The sequence below is a fragment of the Macadamia integrifolia genome, unplaced genomic scaffold, assembly GCF_013358625.1.
Source record: "Macadamia integrifolia cultivar HAES 741 unplaced genomic scaffold, SCU_Mint_v3 scaffold2947, whole genome shotgun sequence".
Lineage (NCBI taxonomy): Eukaryota > Viridiplantae > Streptophyta > Magnoliopsida > Proteales > Proteaceae > Macadamia > Macadamia integrifolia.
In genome coordinates this window covers 18,868-37,826 of record NW_024869079.1, presented here as the reverse complement: position 1 = coordinate 37,826, position 18,959 = coordinate 18,868, and the positions used below count along the sequence as shown (strand labels likewise).

Sequence of the window (18,959 nt, the reverse complement as noted above, 5' to 3'; positions counted from 1 at the left end):
TTTCCGTTCACCCATGGTAAATGAAGAATCCCTTGCCAACGAGTTTGGGTGTCTTGCAATGGGTTAGGGACAGTTGAGAGGCTATTATCAACATTGTACAAAAAATGGACAAAGTAATAATGACCCTTGATGGATGTACTTTTCCTTCACCCATGTGCGGAGGAAACTTTCTCAATATAAATATGAATCAAAATGAAATATTATTATATATCGGAGATCTCCTATACTTAACCCCGCCCAGCCCCTCCCAAAAAAAACAGAAGAAAACAAACACAAAAGGAAGAATCCACTTTAGGATCAATCCAATTTAAAAAACAATTTTTTTTGGAGATCTCCTCCGTAGAACTAGTTTCATATTGACATGCACACAGACATAGTGCTAGTGAGGAACCCGTAGTAGTTAAGGACAATGGTATGACCCATTGAAATGGAGAAAGCATTTCGAGAAGAAAAAATCTTCTCATCCAAGTTGATTTGACGTTATGATTGGAATCTTAGAATAGTGAACTCATCATCAACTGCTACCTCTTATTAACAAATGTCCAAAATATCCTCCTAGCCTCGATCAAAGGATCAGATCCCGTGCGGTCTTACACCTTAGGGGAAGGAGAACTTGGTCAAATTGAAATTTTCATGGTGTTCTTGAACAAGGGCATTTCATCATTGGAAATGATACTTTGTCATATACATGTCAAGTTAATGCCATCTCAGTTCTGATATAAGTATATGAATTTCATGGTTTAATCCCTACTCTCACTGATTTATTTGTTTTGCAGATGAACTTGATCTCAAAATTGAAAAACCCATACATTGTAGATTATAAAGATGCTTGGGTGGAAAAGGTAGAATCTTGGCAATGTGCAGTATGTTGCTTCACACTCATCAGACGTACAAATTAACGGCGGATAATAAGTCTAGATGTGAACATTTTTAGGAAAACTAGAATTGTGTTACAGTAGCATATTATACAGATTCCAAGTTTCTAGCCAAGCCAACTTGATTTGGGTTTCTTTAAATTATACAGGAAAGCTGTGTTTGCATTGTGACAAGCTACTGTGAAGCTGGAGACATGTAAGAGATATAATATGTGGCACACCATCTTCTTTTCTTTTCTTTTCTTTTCTTTTTTAGGGGGAGGGGGAAGATCCTGAGAAGGTGCACTGAATTATCTTAAATGTTTCAATCATCAGGGCTGAGATGATAAAGAAAGCTAGAGGAACTTTTCTCCCTGAGAAGGTGAAGTTCAAGGAAGACAACTAGAAATTTTAACTTGTTTCTTACACCAGTGCTAACATGCATCTGTTCTGTTTCATACCCTAATGTTTTGTTATTCAGAAGCTTTGCAAATGGCTGACACAGTTGTTGCTTGCTGTGGATTACCTGCACTCCAACAGGGTCCTCCACAGGGATCTGAAGGTATGTACTATACCCCTTCTTGGGATGAAAAGTTTAACCTGAGATCATTTTAACACATGGTTTCTGTGATTCTCAGTGCTCCAACATATTTCTAACAAAGGAGAATGACATCCGCCTTGGTAAGAAGGGCATTCTACCCTCTACCCTCTACCCTCTCCCCTCTCTAAAAGAATTAAACCCCAGAAAGACCTGGCTTTGTTTCGCTTACATATATTAGAGCTGGTACCTTGTAAAATGATCTTTGGCTTACATGTGGTTCTGCAGGTGACTTTGGACTTGCAAAACTACTCAGTAAAGATGATCTCACTTCTTCGGTATGTTTTCTTCCCTCCCATCAGTAGTTCCTGTTATGCACCACTTCGAGACGTCGTTTTTTAATGCCATGAGAAACTCTAACCATCAGTTCCTATAAAACCATCAAAACGGGCATTTCTTGTTAGCTGGGTGTACCTTACAGCTGTCTACACGACACTTCTTCTTGTTTAGTTCCTCTTAGCAATTATTCTGAATCTAGATGCCAACACATGTATACCGCATATCTCCCAGCTGGACTTGGACTAGTTTCACAACCATGAGGTATTTGGAACGCTTGGACTATGTCAAAGTGCCTAATAATCATGCCAACTGCTCATAGCCTCCATGTTCCCCATTGTTTTCCTCAAAAGATGAGGAGTAATCATCAAATTGAAGGAATGCACAAAAGCTTCTCTCTGTAATAGGCTAATAGCTGTTGTATTTGCCCTCTGAACCAATATCTCTAACAAAAGAATAATCCTTTTAGTGAGTTGGGATGAAAATAAAAGCATGTGTCCAAGAAGATACCAGCTAAAGTGCTTCAGAAGTTACAGTGGCTTGTGTTCTCAATAAATTTGGATACCTCAATGTCCATAGACGCCATGCCACCAGGGATCCTGTGAAAAACACCCATTTTGCTTCCTACACACTGTGATTCACCTTATTGTAACAATCTTTGACCAAGATCTGCAGTATGTATATGATTTTCGCCCAAGAAATTTGTCAGTTTGTACGATTATTGATGGTTCACATTATCATCCACTATAGAGTGAACACTGGATGTTAAACAGACAACCCACAGTTCAAGTAATTCTGATCTTTCAGTCCCCTCCATCCCTTCAACCCCCCTGCCCCCTTTTTCCAAAAAAAAAAAATCCTATAAGAGGACAAATCATAAGTTTCAGAGATGAGCCCATCACGATTGCAATTGCTCTCTTATCTATAATATGTTTACCAATACAAACTTTTATTGATGGTAGTTATCAAGCTCCTAATTAATTCCTTCAAGCTTACAAATGCTAAAGGTGAATGCAACTGCTCGTATAAAAATAAATCTATGGTCTACTTAATATCTTGTGTAGGTTGTGGGAACTCCGAACTACATGTGCCCTGAGCTCCTTGCAGACATTCCTTATGGCTACAAATCAGATATTTGGTCACTAGGTGAAACTGCAGCATCATGCTTCTATTTTATTTTCCATGTATAGCAATTCATGCATGTCTAGTGGCTTTCTATAACATTTTCCTGCTCAAACAGGATGCTGTATGTTCGAAATTGCTGCACACCATCCTGCATTCAGGGCTTCTGTAAGTCTAAACCGCACTATACTTCTCAGTTCTTCATGTTTCTGTTCAATTCTTAGAAAATATGTCTTAGTTCCTCATGACACTTGGAAGTAAAACAAATCTATTAATAACTGAACTCAACAGGATATTGCTGGACTAGTCAACAAGATAAACAGATCCTCCATTTCTCCACTCCCAACTGTGTATTCCTCTGAATTGTAAGTCTCTTGGCCCTGAATTCATCATAATTCTTGGTTATCTCCCAATGAATGAAAAAAGAGTGCGTTCTGAATAGAATACGAACCTGCTCTGCCAAATTTCCATTATTCTTTTCTTGTTTTCAACCTATTGGTCTACAAATTGCTTCAAGTATTAAGCCAATGATGGGTTACTGCATTACAGGAAACGGTTAATCAAGAGCATGCTGAGAAAGAATCCAGAACATAGACCGACTGTAAGTTCATATGGCTACATTCTATCTTATCAATCGAATACCATCACTTGTTCTGACATCTACATTTTCTTTTTGAATGTTTTAGGCTTCAGATCTGTTGAGGCATCCACACTTGCAACCATACCTCATTGAATGCTGCAACCCTTCTTCTGTTTTTCTTCCAGTAAAAACTACAAATAACTCAGGGGATAAACCAACACAAATCCGATCATCTAATAAGTCTAATGCCGGAAAGGAAGGTAAAGGCAGAGAGTCAAGGAAAGATGCACCAAGAGAGCCGAGGAGTCCAGAGGAGGTGGTCTCAAACACTGATGTCCAGCCAAGAAATCTAAGAAATGTAGATAAAACAGAGACCAAAAAGGTTGACCCAACAAGCTATCGTTACGAAGCATCTCACAACAATAGGGGTGTGCAAGGAGGAAGTAGAGACAGTGAGATGACGTCTCACAGTGGAGATCAAGTCAATGCCAAATGTTTCCAACAAATAGAAAGCACTGACACAGAAAGCACCTCACTGAATACGGCAATTAGTAATCAAAAAGATGAACAAAGGGAGGAAAATTCTCCTGAACATTACCTGCTAGCAGAAGAGATTGATACGAGGACAGGAGTTATCCCAGAGGATGGATCAGCACTGTGTGCTCCAGAGGCTCTTGCGCACAATCATATACAAGGTGACGGTGCAAAAACACAAAACATGCACAGAGGGGCATCATCCATTGCAGATTCTATGGGTCCAGTTGCATCCAAAGATGAAGAAACATCGTCGTCAGCTAGGGAAAATGTTATCCATAACATAAATGTAGTAACACACATCCACTGTTCAAAGCAAGTGGAAAAACCTAGTGACTCTCCACCATGTGCTCCCCAAGACTGTATGTCATCAGGAAGCACATTCAGTGGTGATGATGTAGGACCGGAAACAGTTAATACTCTCAACCACGAGAAATCAAGGACTGGTAACAATGATGAAATAAATTGGGTTACCAATGATATCTCACTGATGAGTACATTGACAGCTCTAAACAGTGATGACACAAGGGCTGAGTTGAATAATCATAGCCAACAAAGAGCTGATGCTCTGGAGTGCCTGCTGGAGCTATGTGCACAATTACTTGAACAGGACAGACTTGAGGAACTTGCGGGAGTGCTGAGACCATTTGGAGAAGAAGCTGCATCATCCAGAGAAACAGCAATTTGGTTGACAAAGAGCCTAACGACGGCACAAATATTTAATGGGGGAATCTATAACTCAAGACCTAAGACTGCACTTAAATACACTTATCAGTGCCACCAAACACCATAAATTTTGAAGGAGATAACAAGCACCTAGAATATATCCCATATTTCCACCCATTTCTTGTGTTAAATATTCTGTTGATTTTGATTTGCTCACTGAAGGAGAAACAAATGTGTTCCAAGGAATCATACCATAATTGGAACTAAACTCCAAGAAGTATTATTTTATTTTGCACGGAAAATTTTCAGATCCAGGAAATGTAAACAAACTAGAAAACATCAATAGTAAAATTCAGGCAGAGATAGTTATTGTAACTGCAACGTAACTCTAAAGAACTCATCTTGATATTACAGCATATACTAGCCCAATCGACATGCCTGCAGCGCAAATCAAAGAAACACCACGTACTCGCACAAAGAAGATATTCACATTCTTAGTAATCTGAAGGGTTAGAGTCAGAATCTGCAACCGTCCTTGTTCCTCCATCTTCTTAAAAAAACTCATAGGCTTCACCGATTGCCGCAGGAGGAATGCCATTGAGAACGGGAAAACAAACGCCACAAGGCTCTGAATTGTGACCTCCGTAATTGGGGAAGATCGAGTGATGTAAGATATCCAAGCTCCACAGCCGAGCTGGACGAGACCCAGAATAGCAACGGCTTTGCTTAAATCATAGATGGTCCTCATCAGTCGTTCTAAAACTTCTCTGGTCTCATTAGCGAGTGAAGAGAGATCGCGCTCAACCGTCGGGCCTTCGATCTCTTGGTGTTTGAAACCAGGGTCCTGACTTGGGTATTCGTGTTTCTCCTTGTTCGCATCATCGGAAGGGGTTGAGAAAAATCTGACCCCAGGATTTGATTTAGTGTTAGGGTTTGTGGGTATCTCCTTCAATTGAGAAGACGGGTTGATCTTAGTTGCAGAACTTGAGTAAAATCTGAAGAAATTGAGATCATGGTTCGTGGGTTTCTCTAATGGCGCCGCCAGAGACTTATAAGGGGTGGTGGTAGAATCTAAGAGAGAACTGATCAACCGGGATCGACAGGAGATAGAGCCCGAGAGATTTGACACAGAAAGGTCTGTACCTCTGAAATCGGTGTATGAGCGACAGTAAGAGGAGGTAAATGGCATAGGGCTTTGGGAGATGGAATAGGCGTGAAACATGGAAATAGAGGAAGAGTGAGAGGGTTTGAGAAGCTTACTAGTGAATCTACGAGCGATGGAAGAAGAAGCCATTGTTGATTTCTTGTGGCTTTGCTTCGGTTTACAGTGGGAGCTGATTTTATAAAGACCAGTCAAAGAGATATGGGATTTCCAGAATGTGGGTGCGAGTCTGCGTGATGACTTTTCATAACAATCCTGTTTGGCTGCTCCTAACATGTCCGAAACTCGGAATGAGAAATGTCCTAGGGAAGTACGGAACCATGTAGACATCGCCTTGTTTGGATTTCCAAAAATATCTTCTGCAGTGAGTGTGGTCCTGCAATGAACATCGGATGGTCTTGAAGGATCTCAGGGCATGTGTCTAAATACTCTTAACTATCAAATATTCATTGCACCACTACATTCATTGTAGAGAATAATTATTTTAAAATTTTATGGGATATTAAACAAATAGATAAATTATTTTGGATAGAACAATATGAAATATTTTAAGAACAAGAGATTTATTTAGTAGTTAAATTTTTTAGAATATATTCTTAATTTACATTTATCTGGGAAAGCGGATGGTGATAGTGGGGGTGGACTGGGAATGGAGTGGTGGTGAGACGGTCGAGAGAAGAAGAAAGGTGGTGCTTTTATTTTGACATGAAATTAGTGTTTTGTGTTCATTGAAGAGTAAGAGAGAATGCAATTGAAATAGAAATCATATCTTAAGGCTGTGTTTGGTAGTCAAGAGGAGAAAAGATAAAAGTATAATTTTTGTATTTTTTTTTTTGGGTTAAGAATTTTTCTTTGCACTTGGTATGTCTTCACCTAAGAGAAGATTTCCCTTTTAAAATTCAAAATTTATCTTGGGAATAGTGAAATTTTCTTTTGCTCCTCCAAAAATTTTCTTGTCAAAAACACAAGAAAACATGAAAAAATATGAAAACATAATAAGACAAAAATGAATGATTACACAATGATTTCCTATGTGTCTATCTCTCTCCTAAAATTCAAAAATTTTTGAATTTTTTCTTTTCTTTTCTTTTCATTTCTTCCAAGAGAAGAAAAGAAAAGAAAAGAAAAAAGAATCTAGAAAAGAAAAGAAAAAAGAATCTAGAAAAGAAAAGAAAAGAAAAGAAAAAAGAATCTAGAAAAGAAATTGTGAGAAAATAAATAGAGTATGTATGTTTGGTTACCAAGAGAAGAAATGAAAAGAAAAGAAAAGAAAAAATTCAAAAATTTTTGTGTTTGGTTAAAAGAGAGAGATAGACACATAAGAAATCATTGTGTAATCATTCATTTTTATCATATTATATTTTCATATTTTCTCATGTTTTCTTGTGTTTTTGGCAAAAAAGTTTTTGGGGGAGTAAAAGAAAATTTTACAATTCCCAAGGGAATTTTGAATTTGAAAAGGGGAATTTTCTCTTGGGTGAAGACATACCAAGTGTAAAGAAAAATTCTTAACCCAAGGAAAAAGTACAAAAAGTGTACTTTATTCTTTTCTTTTTTTGGTTACCAAACACAGCCTAAAAGAGTAGCTCAATTGCTAAGGATCAACACTTCTTAGTTAAGAAGTCATGAGTTTAACTCTCAGGATATTTATTATAAATAAATAAATAAATACATAAAATGAATCTACTTCATATTTTGCAGAATTTTTATTTCATTTCGAAAATAGAAATCATTCCAAATCAGGCTTTCTAATTGTTGATTACGAATTTGTTTTCATTTTCTGCAAAGTATGTATTAGTTAATCATCGACTGAGAATGGGTATAAATCAAAAGGCCAACCACTAAGGGCAGAAATCAAGCTCAGGTCCCATTTGAAGCCAATATGCTTAGAACAGGCTTGGATTGGCCTCACTTCAATGACAGTCCAGCCCAACTCAATGCACATGTATGCTCGAAGGGGACAATTTTTCAGTACTTAACTAATTTTTTAGTATATGGGATTTTTCAAGCATAACCATTGCTTTTGACATTAGGCCACGGGCCAGCGAGGGAATCTACAAGAGACCAATAAGGAGATCATCGGTCACAGTTATTACTGATTATTAATCTATTATTATTATTATATTTCAAGAAGGTAAGGAGTTAGGAGGGTCAAACCAATGACTTTTTTTTGGACTTATGTTAGAGCTCAACTACCGAAATGCCTGCCATTGAAAAAACTCATCCCCTTAAATGAAACAACTAAGAATATGAGAAAACCACACTTCCTGCAACGTGCCCTACACCCCAATCCACATCCCCTTCGTTCTCTCTCAAGAATCCATTTGACTGCAGAGATAATGAGATTTTTAGTTTTTCAATTCAAACAAGCATTAGATGTGCCTCACAAGTGTTGAGGGTACGATGTCTTTTATTATGTTTCTTGTAAAAGTAGGCTTATTCTAAAAGGCCATTAAGATGTCAAAGCCTTAAGGCTCGGAGGGTGCAGCATGTGTCATTCTCTCTCATCTCCATGTGAGATATTCGTAATCTCTAAAATAAAATAAAAATCAACCAAGAGAAACAAAAGTAACTTGGGGAAAATGGACATGATCATGTTATTTCATATTTTTATCATCCCATAAAAAGAAAATTGAAATTCAAAATTTTAATGTCAAATTGTCAAGTGTGTTTACCAAACTGGGGAAGCCAGGAAAGTGTTTTCTCTCATGTGGGTTGAGCTCATCTCACATTCCATAGGAGAAGATCCTCAACCAATAAGAGGGTGCGTTTGGTGACATTCTATAAAAATATTTTAAATTTTTTTTATTTTATGAACGAATAAAGCATTTGGTGCATTTATTTTTTTTTTTTTTAAATAGTTAAAAAAAAAATTAGCACTAAACAGAAATTTCGATTTTTGACACGAGACGTAACGTTACCAAACGCATCCCGAGTGTGAATCTCTCTCTTCCTCTCCACACCTCATAGACACAAGGACTAACAGAAGAGGATATAAATTATTGAATAGGCAATGAGAAGAAGTAAACAAATTTACAGCAATGAATTATAAATTTTATATTACATAAATAGAAATACTGAAAACCAAACACACAGACAAAACGAAACCGAGCACCATGCCGGAGAAGAAACACGAAATACTCCGGTGGCGGACATAGCTAGCTCACTCCATGAAAAAATGGAGGATACAGAGGAGGAGAGAGAATCCAAGAACGGCACCCGAAACAGAAGAAATATAAGCGAAACCGTCTTCCATCGCTGGTGATGGAGCGATTTCGTTCTCCTCAGCATACACTGCGATGGCTGAGAGAACAAGGACCATGACCATCAGAACAGCTGCCAAGGAAATTTTCACCAACGCCATTGCCGGTTACTTCTCACGAGTCGCCGGAATATGAAGAACAGAAAGAAGCTCGGCGTTTTTTCAGAGCAGCTAGCAGGGGTTTGGATCAGTGCGAGGCGGAAAAAAATCATTGGCAATTCCGATTTTATACAATTCCGTGCAATACCCCAGAGGGTGACACGTGTATTGATACCAATGCAATGATCAAGATCTGATTTAAATGACTTAAGATTTTATTAATTGTATCAGATTTGGACTATTGCATTGTTATCAATACACGTGTCACTTCCTGAAAAGGATATTACACGAAATTATACAAGATTGAAATTACAGACAATTTCAACCCGTGCGAGGCGTGGAGTTTTATAGGAAGGGATTGGCAACAGGAGGAAGAAAAATCACATAGCCGTTGGCGGGTCCTACCAATTACATGCATGTATCCCACGTGGCACGAAATGCAGAGAGGCTTGGCAGGTAGTTTGTGTCATGTGAGTAGTGTGTAGCAATTGCGTCGGGAGAAAATCATGAGAGAGAGAGAGAGAGAGAGAGAGAGAGAGAGAGAAATTCACATAGAAATTGATAAGAACTTAATGTGTTTTTCCTTATCCTTTTGGGGAAGCTACTCTCGACCACTGTTTAGTTAAAACGATAATGGTAAAAAAATTAGAGACGTAAAGAATAAGTTTTAAACAAATAAAAACGATGAATGATACAGTCAAAAAAGGTCAAAAATATAGGAAACGTTAAACTAGGGGTGCAAGTTTAGCCATGACGGTCCGAATTAGCCCTTGGCCCGCCCTGATCCTGAACAAGTACTGACCCAAAAATTTTGGTCCTGAGGGTCAGCCTGACCCTGAAATTTCTGTCCCTGAGATTTCACCTAATTTTATATATTGTTTGATATTAAGTCATTGACACCTCAAAACTCCTAATATATTTTTTCACCGTTCTCTTTTGCTTTTTTTACCAAGAAATTTTTAAATTTGTATTTTTTATCTCCTCTTTATTATGAATATTTTTTATTTTTAAGTTATTTCATATTTTGCAGGGTCAGGGTCAGGGTATACCCAGCCTTGAAAACCAAGGTTAGGGTCAATCAAGGTCATGGTCAAGGTCATCCCAGCCCGACCCTGAAAAATCATGGCAAATCAGGGTGGGTAAGGGTTGGGTTGAACCCTGAAGGCTAGGGTTAGGGTTGAAGTTTTGCAGCCCTAAGTCAGGGTCAGGGCGGGTTTGGGCCCAGTTAAGGGGACTCAGGGTTGGGCTAGGGTTTTAAGAAACCCAGTCCATCCCGGCCCTGTTGCACCCCTACGTTAAATGGACGAAAACGAACAGTACGAATATTAAACGTATAGTTTTCAAAAAAACGAAACAAAAAAAACAACAATATACTTATGTAATTTGATAGATTATTACCTGTATACCTGCATCTAATGTTCTAAACTACATCAACATCAAACATTCATGCATATATCATCCAATGTAAATTCCAAATTAAAACTTAATACACCATACTAAAAAATACATGTCCAAAATAAAAAGCAAAAGGTCAGAATTCACCCATGGTAGGCCACGGTTGGAGATATAAGCTAGATGGAATTTCTTTTGAACAGTGAAGAAAGAAGAAGAAGAGGATATGTGATCAATAGGTATCCGTATCACACTATACCTATGTGAAGGAAGAAGAAGAAGAAGAAGATTGTTGTCGACTGAGTGAGGACTGAGGAAGAGGTAGAAGAAGAGGGTTTCCTTCGATCGGCTGCTGTCGACACTCGAGATCCGACGACTTGCTACTGCTGTTGTCGACGACTCGACGCCCGAGTTCTAACGACCTACTATTGCTGCTATTGACTCCCGAGTTTCCTTCAATCAGCTACTGTCGACGCTCGAGATCCGACGACCTGCTATTGCTGCTGTCGAAGACTCGACGGCTGAGATTCGATGACCTGCTACTGCTGCTGTCGAGGCCCGAGTTTCGACTTCCAACGACCTGCTACTGCGATTGTCTACTTGTCTCTTCTTCTTCTTTTCTCTGAGTTTTCTTCGATTGACCAACAGAGAAGAAGGGTTCAGAGGAAAACTCAAATCCGGGTGACTGGATGAGAGTCTCACTTTGAGAACACAGACTCACAGAGATGTGGATTTGGGAATTTGGGATTTGGGGAAGAAAACCCTATCGAATGGTTTTGATGTTTTCTTTAGTTTTGGGATTTTTTTCTAATTAGTATGACAAAATTTCTATTTTGCCCTTAAAAAACGCCTATGTGTTTTAAACGTGCGTTTAAAACACATAGGCGTTTTAAATGTTTTATTCGGTCGTTCCCAATTTTTTCCGCATTGTATAGAGGCATACGACAAAACGCATTTTAAAAGGCAAAAAAACCCAATGCATTTTAAACGCGTTTTAACTAACAGTGCTCTCAACTTGATAACCACCAAAGATAAACCAACGGAGCAACCAGGAATAGGAAGAACTAGGGTGTCAAAAAAGTTATGTCGGACGTAACACGCCCTACACTATTCAGAGCAGAATAAGATCTGGGTCGAGTTTTTAACGCATGCCATGGGTTAAGATTGAAATTTTCAAGTCCGAAATTAGGTTGTGTTGAGCTGGGCTTGGGGTCAAGTCTTAACCCAACCCAAACCTGATCCAATCCAACACAGCATTTATATATATACTAGCAAACTTGCACGTGCAAATGCACGTGTTGGCATTCGATAGGTGACAGACATAAAGTAATTTTAACCTACAAAATTTTAATATTTATGCTTTTAGAAAGTACTTTAAGTTTTAACCCATAAATATTTTTTCCTAATTTTACATACATAATTATTTCAGGGAGTAGATTGGCCTCAAAAGAATTTGGCATTTAAAAAAGTTTCATTGAGGAAATGGTTCTTAATTAATTTTGATATCTAAGTAGAAACTCATATCATTCAAAGTGATTGACTCTTGCAAACTTCCTCCCCCCAATAATAAGTTATCAAAATACCTATAAAAAATTAATCTTTTGGATGGAGTAGTGTGAGGTCATGTTTGAGATGCAATTGAGGACATGATTGAGTACTCTCTTTTATGTTTTTATCTTTATCCTTTCAAGTCTTCTTGGAATAGGTCACATGCATGATGCTTCATGACAAGATGGAAAGTGAATCAGACCTTCTAATAGAAAATGTATAATTTAAGTGGCAAAGAAGATTATTTTTATAAATTTCAAATTAGAAAATGTATAATTTAAGTCGCAAAGACCACAACACTGGTTAAGATAGGAAATCTTTAAATTGGTCATATTCTCTGTTTAGTTACCAAGCACAACAGTGAAATAGTTGGTGAAGAGAGATGCAAAGTACCAGGCATACTAAATCAAGTTGAAAGCAAAGATAATGAATAAACCATCTTCATATGTCTACACTGCGCATGGAATTTCAATTATAAAATATTGAAATTTTTGCCTACAGATTCTGCAAAACAAATCAGTGCATGAACCTTTCAATTAAAAAATAAAAAGGAAAAAGAACTATGGAAATATAAAGAAATCAAACTAAAAAACAATAACCTAGAAAAACATAGGAAATTACTGAAGGATGAATTCAGATAGATCATTCAGTTGCCTTTTTTTTTTTTTTTTTTTTTTTTGCTAACGACGGGTATCCAAGTCTTCGGTCTGACTAGTCCCGCGAACCCATACTGACCCTATAACCGCAAGGACTAGGTCATACCAGGGTTGAATGAGAACCATTCAACTTCACTAAAAGCAATGAAGAACACTAAACACCCCCATGTGAGTGGCCCAAGGTGTGCCTAGTGGGAGTAGAAATTAGGACGTCCGAGTTTACGGCTCGTACCAAGTTCGTTGCTCACCAACTATGCTACCCCCTTGGGTTAGATCATTCAGTTGCTTACCTTGATGCAAAATAGAGATGTAAGAAAGGTTTCTTCGACAAAACCAACTTCAGAAGAAAGGATCTTTCGGCCTCTCATGCCTTGTTTTGTCTCAACACATGTTGTCTCTTTTCTGCAAGGTCAAGGGAGAGTTAACCAAGATGGAACCTATTTGGTTTCCTCAATTAATAGTTCAATCAGTTAACCAAGATGAAAAAAATAAGTTCTCGTTAAGCCTAAAATCCCCTTCAGCCCCCCTAAGCAAAGATAGAGAGAGACAGAGAGAGAGAGAGAGAGAGAGGATCGTTCGGTGGTCTCTCTTCTTGGAGGCTTATCGTCATGTTGTGTCTTTTGGTGGTCTACCTTCTAGAAGGCTTTTGGGTTGCAAATGATGGTTGGGAACACTGTGCACGAGCGAGACATTTCTTCTTCTATAGTTTCGTTTGGATTTCCTGCTGGTTAGAGAGACCTTTCTTCTTCTATCATTTTCCCTCCTAGAGCAGGGATTCTTCTATCCCTTCTAGATTTTAAATATTTAGTTTTTATATAAAAGAATAATAAAAAAATATTTTTGAAATTAAAGCTATGTTGGGGTAACCACGAGGTGAGGTGGCAAGCGAGATTAAGGATTTCATACTGATCCCTATTATTTCCCAATCCTGAAATAATGATCCCACGATTTGATTCCTTAATTCCTAATTATTAGAGATTTTTACTTCCCCTTTCTCCTTCACGTTTAGGGAGAGAGAGAGAGAATTATGAAGAGTGGGGGGAGTGAATAATTATGGAGAGATTAAAAAAGGTAAATATGGAGAGAGAGAGAGAGAGAGAGAGAGAGAGAGAGAGAGAGAGAGAGAGAGAGAATTATGGAGATTAGGGAGGGAGAAACGTTAGAGGATGGGGGAGATAACCATGCATGACTCTCTCTCTCTCTCTCTCTCTCTCTCTCTCTCTCTCTCTCCATATTTAAATGGATACTTATTGTAAAAAGTCTGCAAAAAATCTTTTGTTTCCCACAATCTTCATATATACAAAAAACTTTGGTCTTTGGCCCATGCAATGCATCAAAATCAAACAACCAAGTAACTAATAGTATAGGGTTGGGCTGGATTGGGCTAAGTTTGGAACTATTAGGGTCCATCAGGGTTGGGTTGGCCTGAGTAGGGCTAAACTCAATAGGGTTGGGCTTGGGCTGAGATATCCCATGTGATACCCTACTTTCTAAATTCGGTCTAATTTTCCAATTAACCCGATTTGGTCTTATCTGACCTAAACTCGAGTGAGCCGAGGTGGGTACCTTATGGAATAAGATGGCAAATGTGACTCTGAACTTGGGTTGGCCAGATGAGTTGGAGTTGATGCCTAATGTAGTCCGTGTACCTAAGCCTTACACTTGCGCGTATCACCGGGCCATGTACGCATAATAAATGTACGTGGCTGTATTCTATGTTAAGTATGCATGTTAATCGATTACCAAGAGTGGAATACGTGTCAGGGCCGAGCCCCATCAAAAATCCTAATGATTCGGCTAAATTTTGGCCGATTGGTGGGTGGTGATGGGTGGGTCGGACCCACCAATGTGACCTACCACTCTGATATTTAGATATTTTGATCCTACTATAAATAGCATTTATTACTTTCTTCACCCTTATTTATTGTTTTACACGGTGGGTGAGAGAAATAAAGAAGAGAGAGAAAATAAGGAGAGAGAAGGGAAGAAGAAGGAAGAGATGGGGAAGAAAATGACTGTTGTGCATCGTCGAGGTCAGACCTCTTGAATCCGACATCGGATTAATGACCCTCATCTCGAGATCTATGTTTTGAGGTGAGTAAAGACGGCATTTCTTAAACCCTTATGAAACCCTAAGTGAAATCCTATGATTTGGGTAGGAATCCTTTAGATCTTGTTACTCTCTCTTGGAAATGTGAATCTAAGGTTTAATAAAGGATCTACATGTTGCTTATGAAATATTTTGAGGAAAAACTTGCAAGATTTGTGAAGCATTTGTTGATCTCTTGAGCTAGAGAGAAGATTTGAGGTTTTTGAAGTGTCCTTGAGCAAAGAGGTAAAACCCAAGTTTGAAACTTTGAATTGACCCTAGATCTATATTGGAATCGTGATATGGAACCTTAGATTTGTGAAAAATGTGATCGAATTGACTCGTGGTGGTTTTTCCAAGGTGGGATGAAAAATGAAAGTGAACAGCAAAATCTTGGTTCTGATTGGTGGGTGCCCTGAAAGTGGATGGACCCACAAATCTGAGCCCGCCAGTCCAAGCAGATCTCCTGGGTTGAGTGGTGAGTAAGGACCAGTGGGCACCTAGTCCATCGCTCCTGGCTTGTCAGTCCAAGTAGTGTCCCTAGATCGACAGGCGAACAGGGATTGGTGGGTGCCTGGCCCATTGGTTGAACCACCAATTTGACTTCTTGGATTTCGATTGGGCCCAAATTTGTCAGGCAACCTCTCTAGTGATTTTAAACACGTTGGGATCATCATGCCTCATTGGTTATGAGCCTAAATTGGAGATATACTAAGCTCGACCTCTTTTATGATAAGTTGAACTAGAAACCCACGTTGCCACACGTCGGATCGTCCTCCTACCAAGGGTGATCATTATACACAACTAGGCAAGTGGGGAGAGGACATTGACTTTATTTTTGAAGTGTTTTTGCATCATTCCATTATTGTTATAGACTAGCCATGTCATCATTTTATTATTGTGTGTAGCCTAGTCATCCTCGAATGCCATTTGCATGCTTTGATGTGTGCATTATAAAATTCATTTATGACTTGATATTGTGATATCTTTAATTGTTAAATGCTTATTCCTACTTTGAGATATGAGATGGATGACTTCAAATTATTGAATTGCTAGACTATATACTATAGTCGGCTTGGACAAGAATGCATTGGTGGCCCGTGGAATAGGACACGATGGTACTATGCAATCGTACTATCCCATATAGGAGCATATGGTTAAGAATGATATATCCATGTACTACGACCCTTCCCAGTAGGGGTTTAGGTGTTGGGTATATCACTGGGGGAAAGCCCGAGGTTGTGTACCAACGGTGGTAGTTAGAAGTACACCTAGTCCATCACTAGGATGATCGGCAACTTTGGTGATATAACAAGAGGGCCAATCGTACTGTTAATGTAGAGCAAAACCCATTTTACTTTAATGTAGGGCAAGACACATTTTACTTTAATGCAGGGCAATGCCCATTTTACTTTAATAAATGACAAGTCCCATTTACTTTTTCAGTACCCACGACTGGCCTTCTTCAGCAATCCTGTGGGCGTATCGCGGGTTGAGGTTCGCAGTTTGTATCTAAGGCATACGCGTACTGTGGTTGTATGTAGAACATGAGCTATAACTTAGATGTGATGTGTAGGTGGTTTAAGATAATAAAATGAACTTACATATATATATATATAGGTGCATTTGTATTGCGAAAGATTACTTGGTCTTTCTTTTCACTTACTGGGCTAGTGAGCTCATCCCACGTGTGCACCACTTTTTAGATGATTTTGCAAGTTACCCGACTGATGAACTAGAGCCAGGGCCCACTGTGGAGTTTCCAGTTGAAGACTGGTGGGTCTCAGAAGATCTTGGGCAAGGGGATGAGTGCCCGTGCGAGAGTTGTGTTGCAGAATAGCAACATTGATACCAACCCGGGATTCTTTTTAATTATTTTGTGCAGGACAACAATGCCCATTTTACTTTAATACATGACAAGTCCCATTTACTTTTTCGGTACCCACGACTGGCCTTCTTTGGTAACCCTATGGGAGTATCGCCGGTTGAGGTTCGCGGCTTGTACCTAAGGCATACACGCACTATGGTTGCAAGTAGTACATGAGCTATGACTTAGATGTGATGTGTAGGTGGTTTAAGATAATAAAATGAATTTGCATATATATATATATATATAAGTGCATTTGTATTGCGAATGAGTACTTAGTCTTTCTTTTCACTTACTGGGCTAGTGAGGTCATTCCACATGTGCATCACTTTTTAAATGATTTTGCAAGTTACCCGGCTGATGAACTAGAGTCGGGGCCCACTGTGGAGTTTTCAGTTGTAGACTGGTGGGCCTCAAAAGATCTTGGGTAAGGGGCTGAGTGCCCTTGCGAGAGTTGTGTTGCAGAACAACAACATTGATACCAACCAGGGATTCTTTTTAATTGTTTTGTGATATTACTCTTTTGTGCTCTGGATGTTTAAATTGTATTTCTTGTGTATATATCACACCTATGGGAGTATCGCCGGTTGAGGTTCGCGGCTTGTACCTAAGGCATACACGCACTATGGTTGCAAGTAGTACATGAGCTATGACTTAGATGTGATGTGTAGGTGGTTTAAGATAATAAAATGAATTTGCATATATATATATATATATAAGTGCATTTGTATTGCGAATGAGTACTTAGTCTTTCTTTTCACTTACTGGGCTAGTGAGGTCATTCCACATGTGCATCACTTTTTAAATGATTTTGCAAGTTACCCGGCTGATGAACTAGAGTCGGGGCCCACTGTGGAGTTTTCAGTTGTAGACTGGTGGGCCTCAAAAGATCTTGGGTAAGGGGCTGAGTGCCCGTGCGAGAGTTGTGTTGCAGAACAACAACATTGATACCAACCAGGGATTCTTTTTAATTGTTTTGTGATATTACTCTTTTGTGCTCTGGATGTTTAAATTGTATTTCTTGTGTATATATCACACCTATGGGCTCACATGTATATGTAGTATGTAATACAATTTGAGTATCAAGAGTACTGGGGTATTTACAGGTATGTACATATAAGACTTCAGCTAAAATACAAAAATTGCTTGACTCTATGTGTGTGTATGCTGTGCTATGGTTACTGTATCAGATGATCCTGACAGGCTTTGGGTTAACATGAGTTAACTCGATCAACAGTCCGGTTCTATGAGAACGGGGTGTGACATCCCAACCCAACCTAGTGCTGTGCAGGGATTGGGTTGAGTTAAGAGACTTTAGGGTTGGACTGGGGTTTTAAAAAACCTAGCCCAACCAGACCCATTGACACCCGAAGGTAGAACAATACGAATTTGGAATTCACATGGATGTAAGTATGAGGATCTAACATTTGTTCCTTTTGTTTTCATATATATCTTGAACATTCGTAATTACTCGCGGATAGGCCCTACTAGGGGAGCATTTTATAAGGGGTGTATCGGTTTGGTCGGTCAAGTTTTTTATTAGGCTTAATCAGTTTTGAGTTTTTTTTTTTTTTTGCTAACGATGAGTATCCAGGCATTCGATACCGACCCCACAATTGCATGGACCATGTCATATATGAATTAAATGAAAACCATTCAACTTTCACTGAAAGCTTTGAAGAGCACAAACACACCATTAGTACTCTTCAATTTGTTTTTCACCAGGAAGTAGTTTTCCTTTCACCCATGGTCAACGGGAGACCAAGGGTTCAGATGGTGTGTAATGGGTATCAGGAACAATATATGGGTTTCATTTGAACGAAATTTAGTTGTTGCCTAGTTATAGCCAAGTAGCTACAACCCCCATGGCAGTCAAAGAAATAGAATCTTAAAGGGCATTTTAGAAAATGCAAAAATCTAGGAGGATATTTGAATTGTAGGGGAAAGTGAGTTATTCCATTTCTTTGGCTTCCATCAATCAAGTTTTTGCCGATTTTATCGATTTCAGACTATACAAGGGGAATACATTTATGACCCTAGGTACGTGACTGTACTTTTTATCCACCCACATGTAGGAAAATTTCTCCTTTCATTTATGGGAAAGGGTTCCCCATGCTCCCAATGTCGGGAGAAATCTGCATGCCATTAATCCACATGGAGTCTATACTTTTAATCAGAGAAATAATAAAAAAACAATCATGTAAGAGGGAAACTACACATTCGAGGCATAGCATCCAACACCAGATGATGTGGT

General features: G+C 38.8%; 2 protein-coding genes across 2 annotated transcripts; one reads left to right on the top strand and one right to left on the bottom strand.

Annotated features, from left to right (window-relative positions):
* Positions 1 to 280: 280 nt before the first annotated feature.
* LOC122067506 (serine/threonine-protein kinase Nek6-like) lies at positions 281 to 4,817 on the top strand. The gene is made up of 11 exons (XM_042631349.1): positions 281 to 842; positions 1,025 to 1,071; positions 1,191 to 1,236; positions 1,336 to 1,416; positions 1,493 to 1,535; positions 1,681 to 1,730; positions 2,793 to 2,874; positions 2,969 to 3,018; positions 3,142 to 3,215; positions 3,400 to 3,451; positions 3,537 to 4,817. Exons 1-11 carry the CDS (start codon positions 777 to 779, stop codon positions 4,755 to 4,757), a joined length of 1,812 nt encoding a protein of 603 aa, XP_042487283.1. The 5' UTR covers positions 281 to 776; the 3' UTR covers positions 4,758 to 4,817.
* Positions 4,818 to 4,887: 70 nt separating this feature from the next.
* LOC122067507 lies at positions 4,888 to 9,156 on the bottom strand. Its single transcript, XM_042631350.1, has 2 exons — positions 8,960 to 9,156; positions 4,888 to 6,168 (listed from the first exon to the last, which is right to left on the bottom strand). Exons 1-2 carry the CDS (start codon positions 9,154 to 9,156, stop codon positions 5,028 to 5,030), a joined length of 1,338 nt encoding a protein of 445 aa, XP_042487284.1. The 3' UTR covers positions 4,888 to 5,027.
* Positions 9,157 to 18,959: the final 9,803 nt, after the last annotated feature.

What these genes read in the sequence shown, in the direction of transcription:
- LOC122067506 (XM_042631349.1), top strand. Translation starts at nt 777, where the DNA reads ATGAACTTGATCTCAAAATTGAAAAACCCATACATTGTAGATTATAAA. An exon ending in ATCCTGCATTCAGGGCTTCT is followed by an intron (nt 3,019 to 3,141) that starts GTAAGTCTAAAC and finishes TGAACTCAACAG; the next exon opens with GATATTGCTGGACTAGTCAA. An exon ending in ATCCAGAACATAGACCGACT is followed by an intron (nt 3,452 to 3,536) that starts GTAAGTTCATAT and finishes TGAATGTTTTAG; the next exon opens with GCTTCAGATCTGTTGAGGCA.
- LOC122067507 (XM_042631350.1), bottom strand. Translation starts at nt 9,156, where the DNA reads ATGGCGTTGGTGAAAATTTCCTTGGCAGCTGTTCTGATGGTCATGGTC. An exon ending in ATCCTCCATTTTTTCATGGA is followed by an intron (nt 6,169 to 8,959) that starts GTGAGCTAGCTA and finishes TGTTCATTGCAG; the next exon opens with GACCACACTCACTGCAGAAG.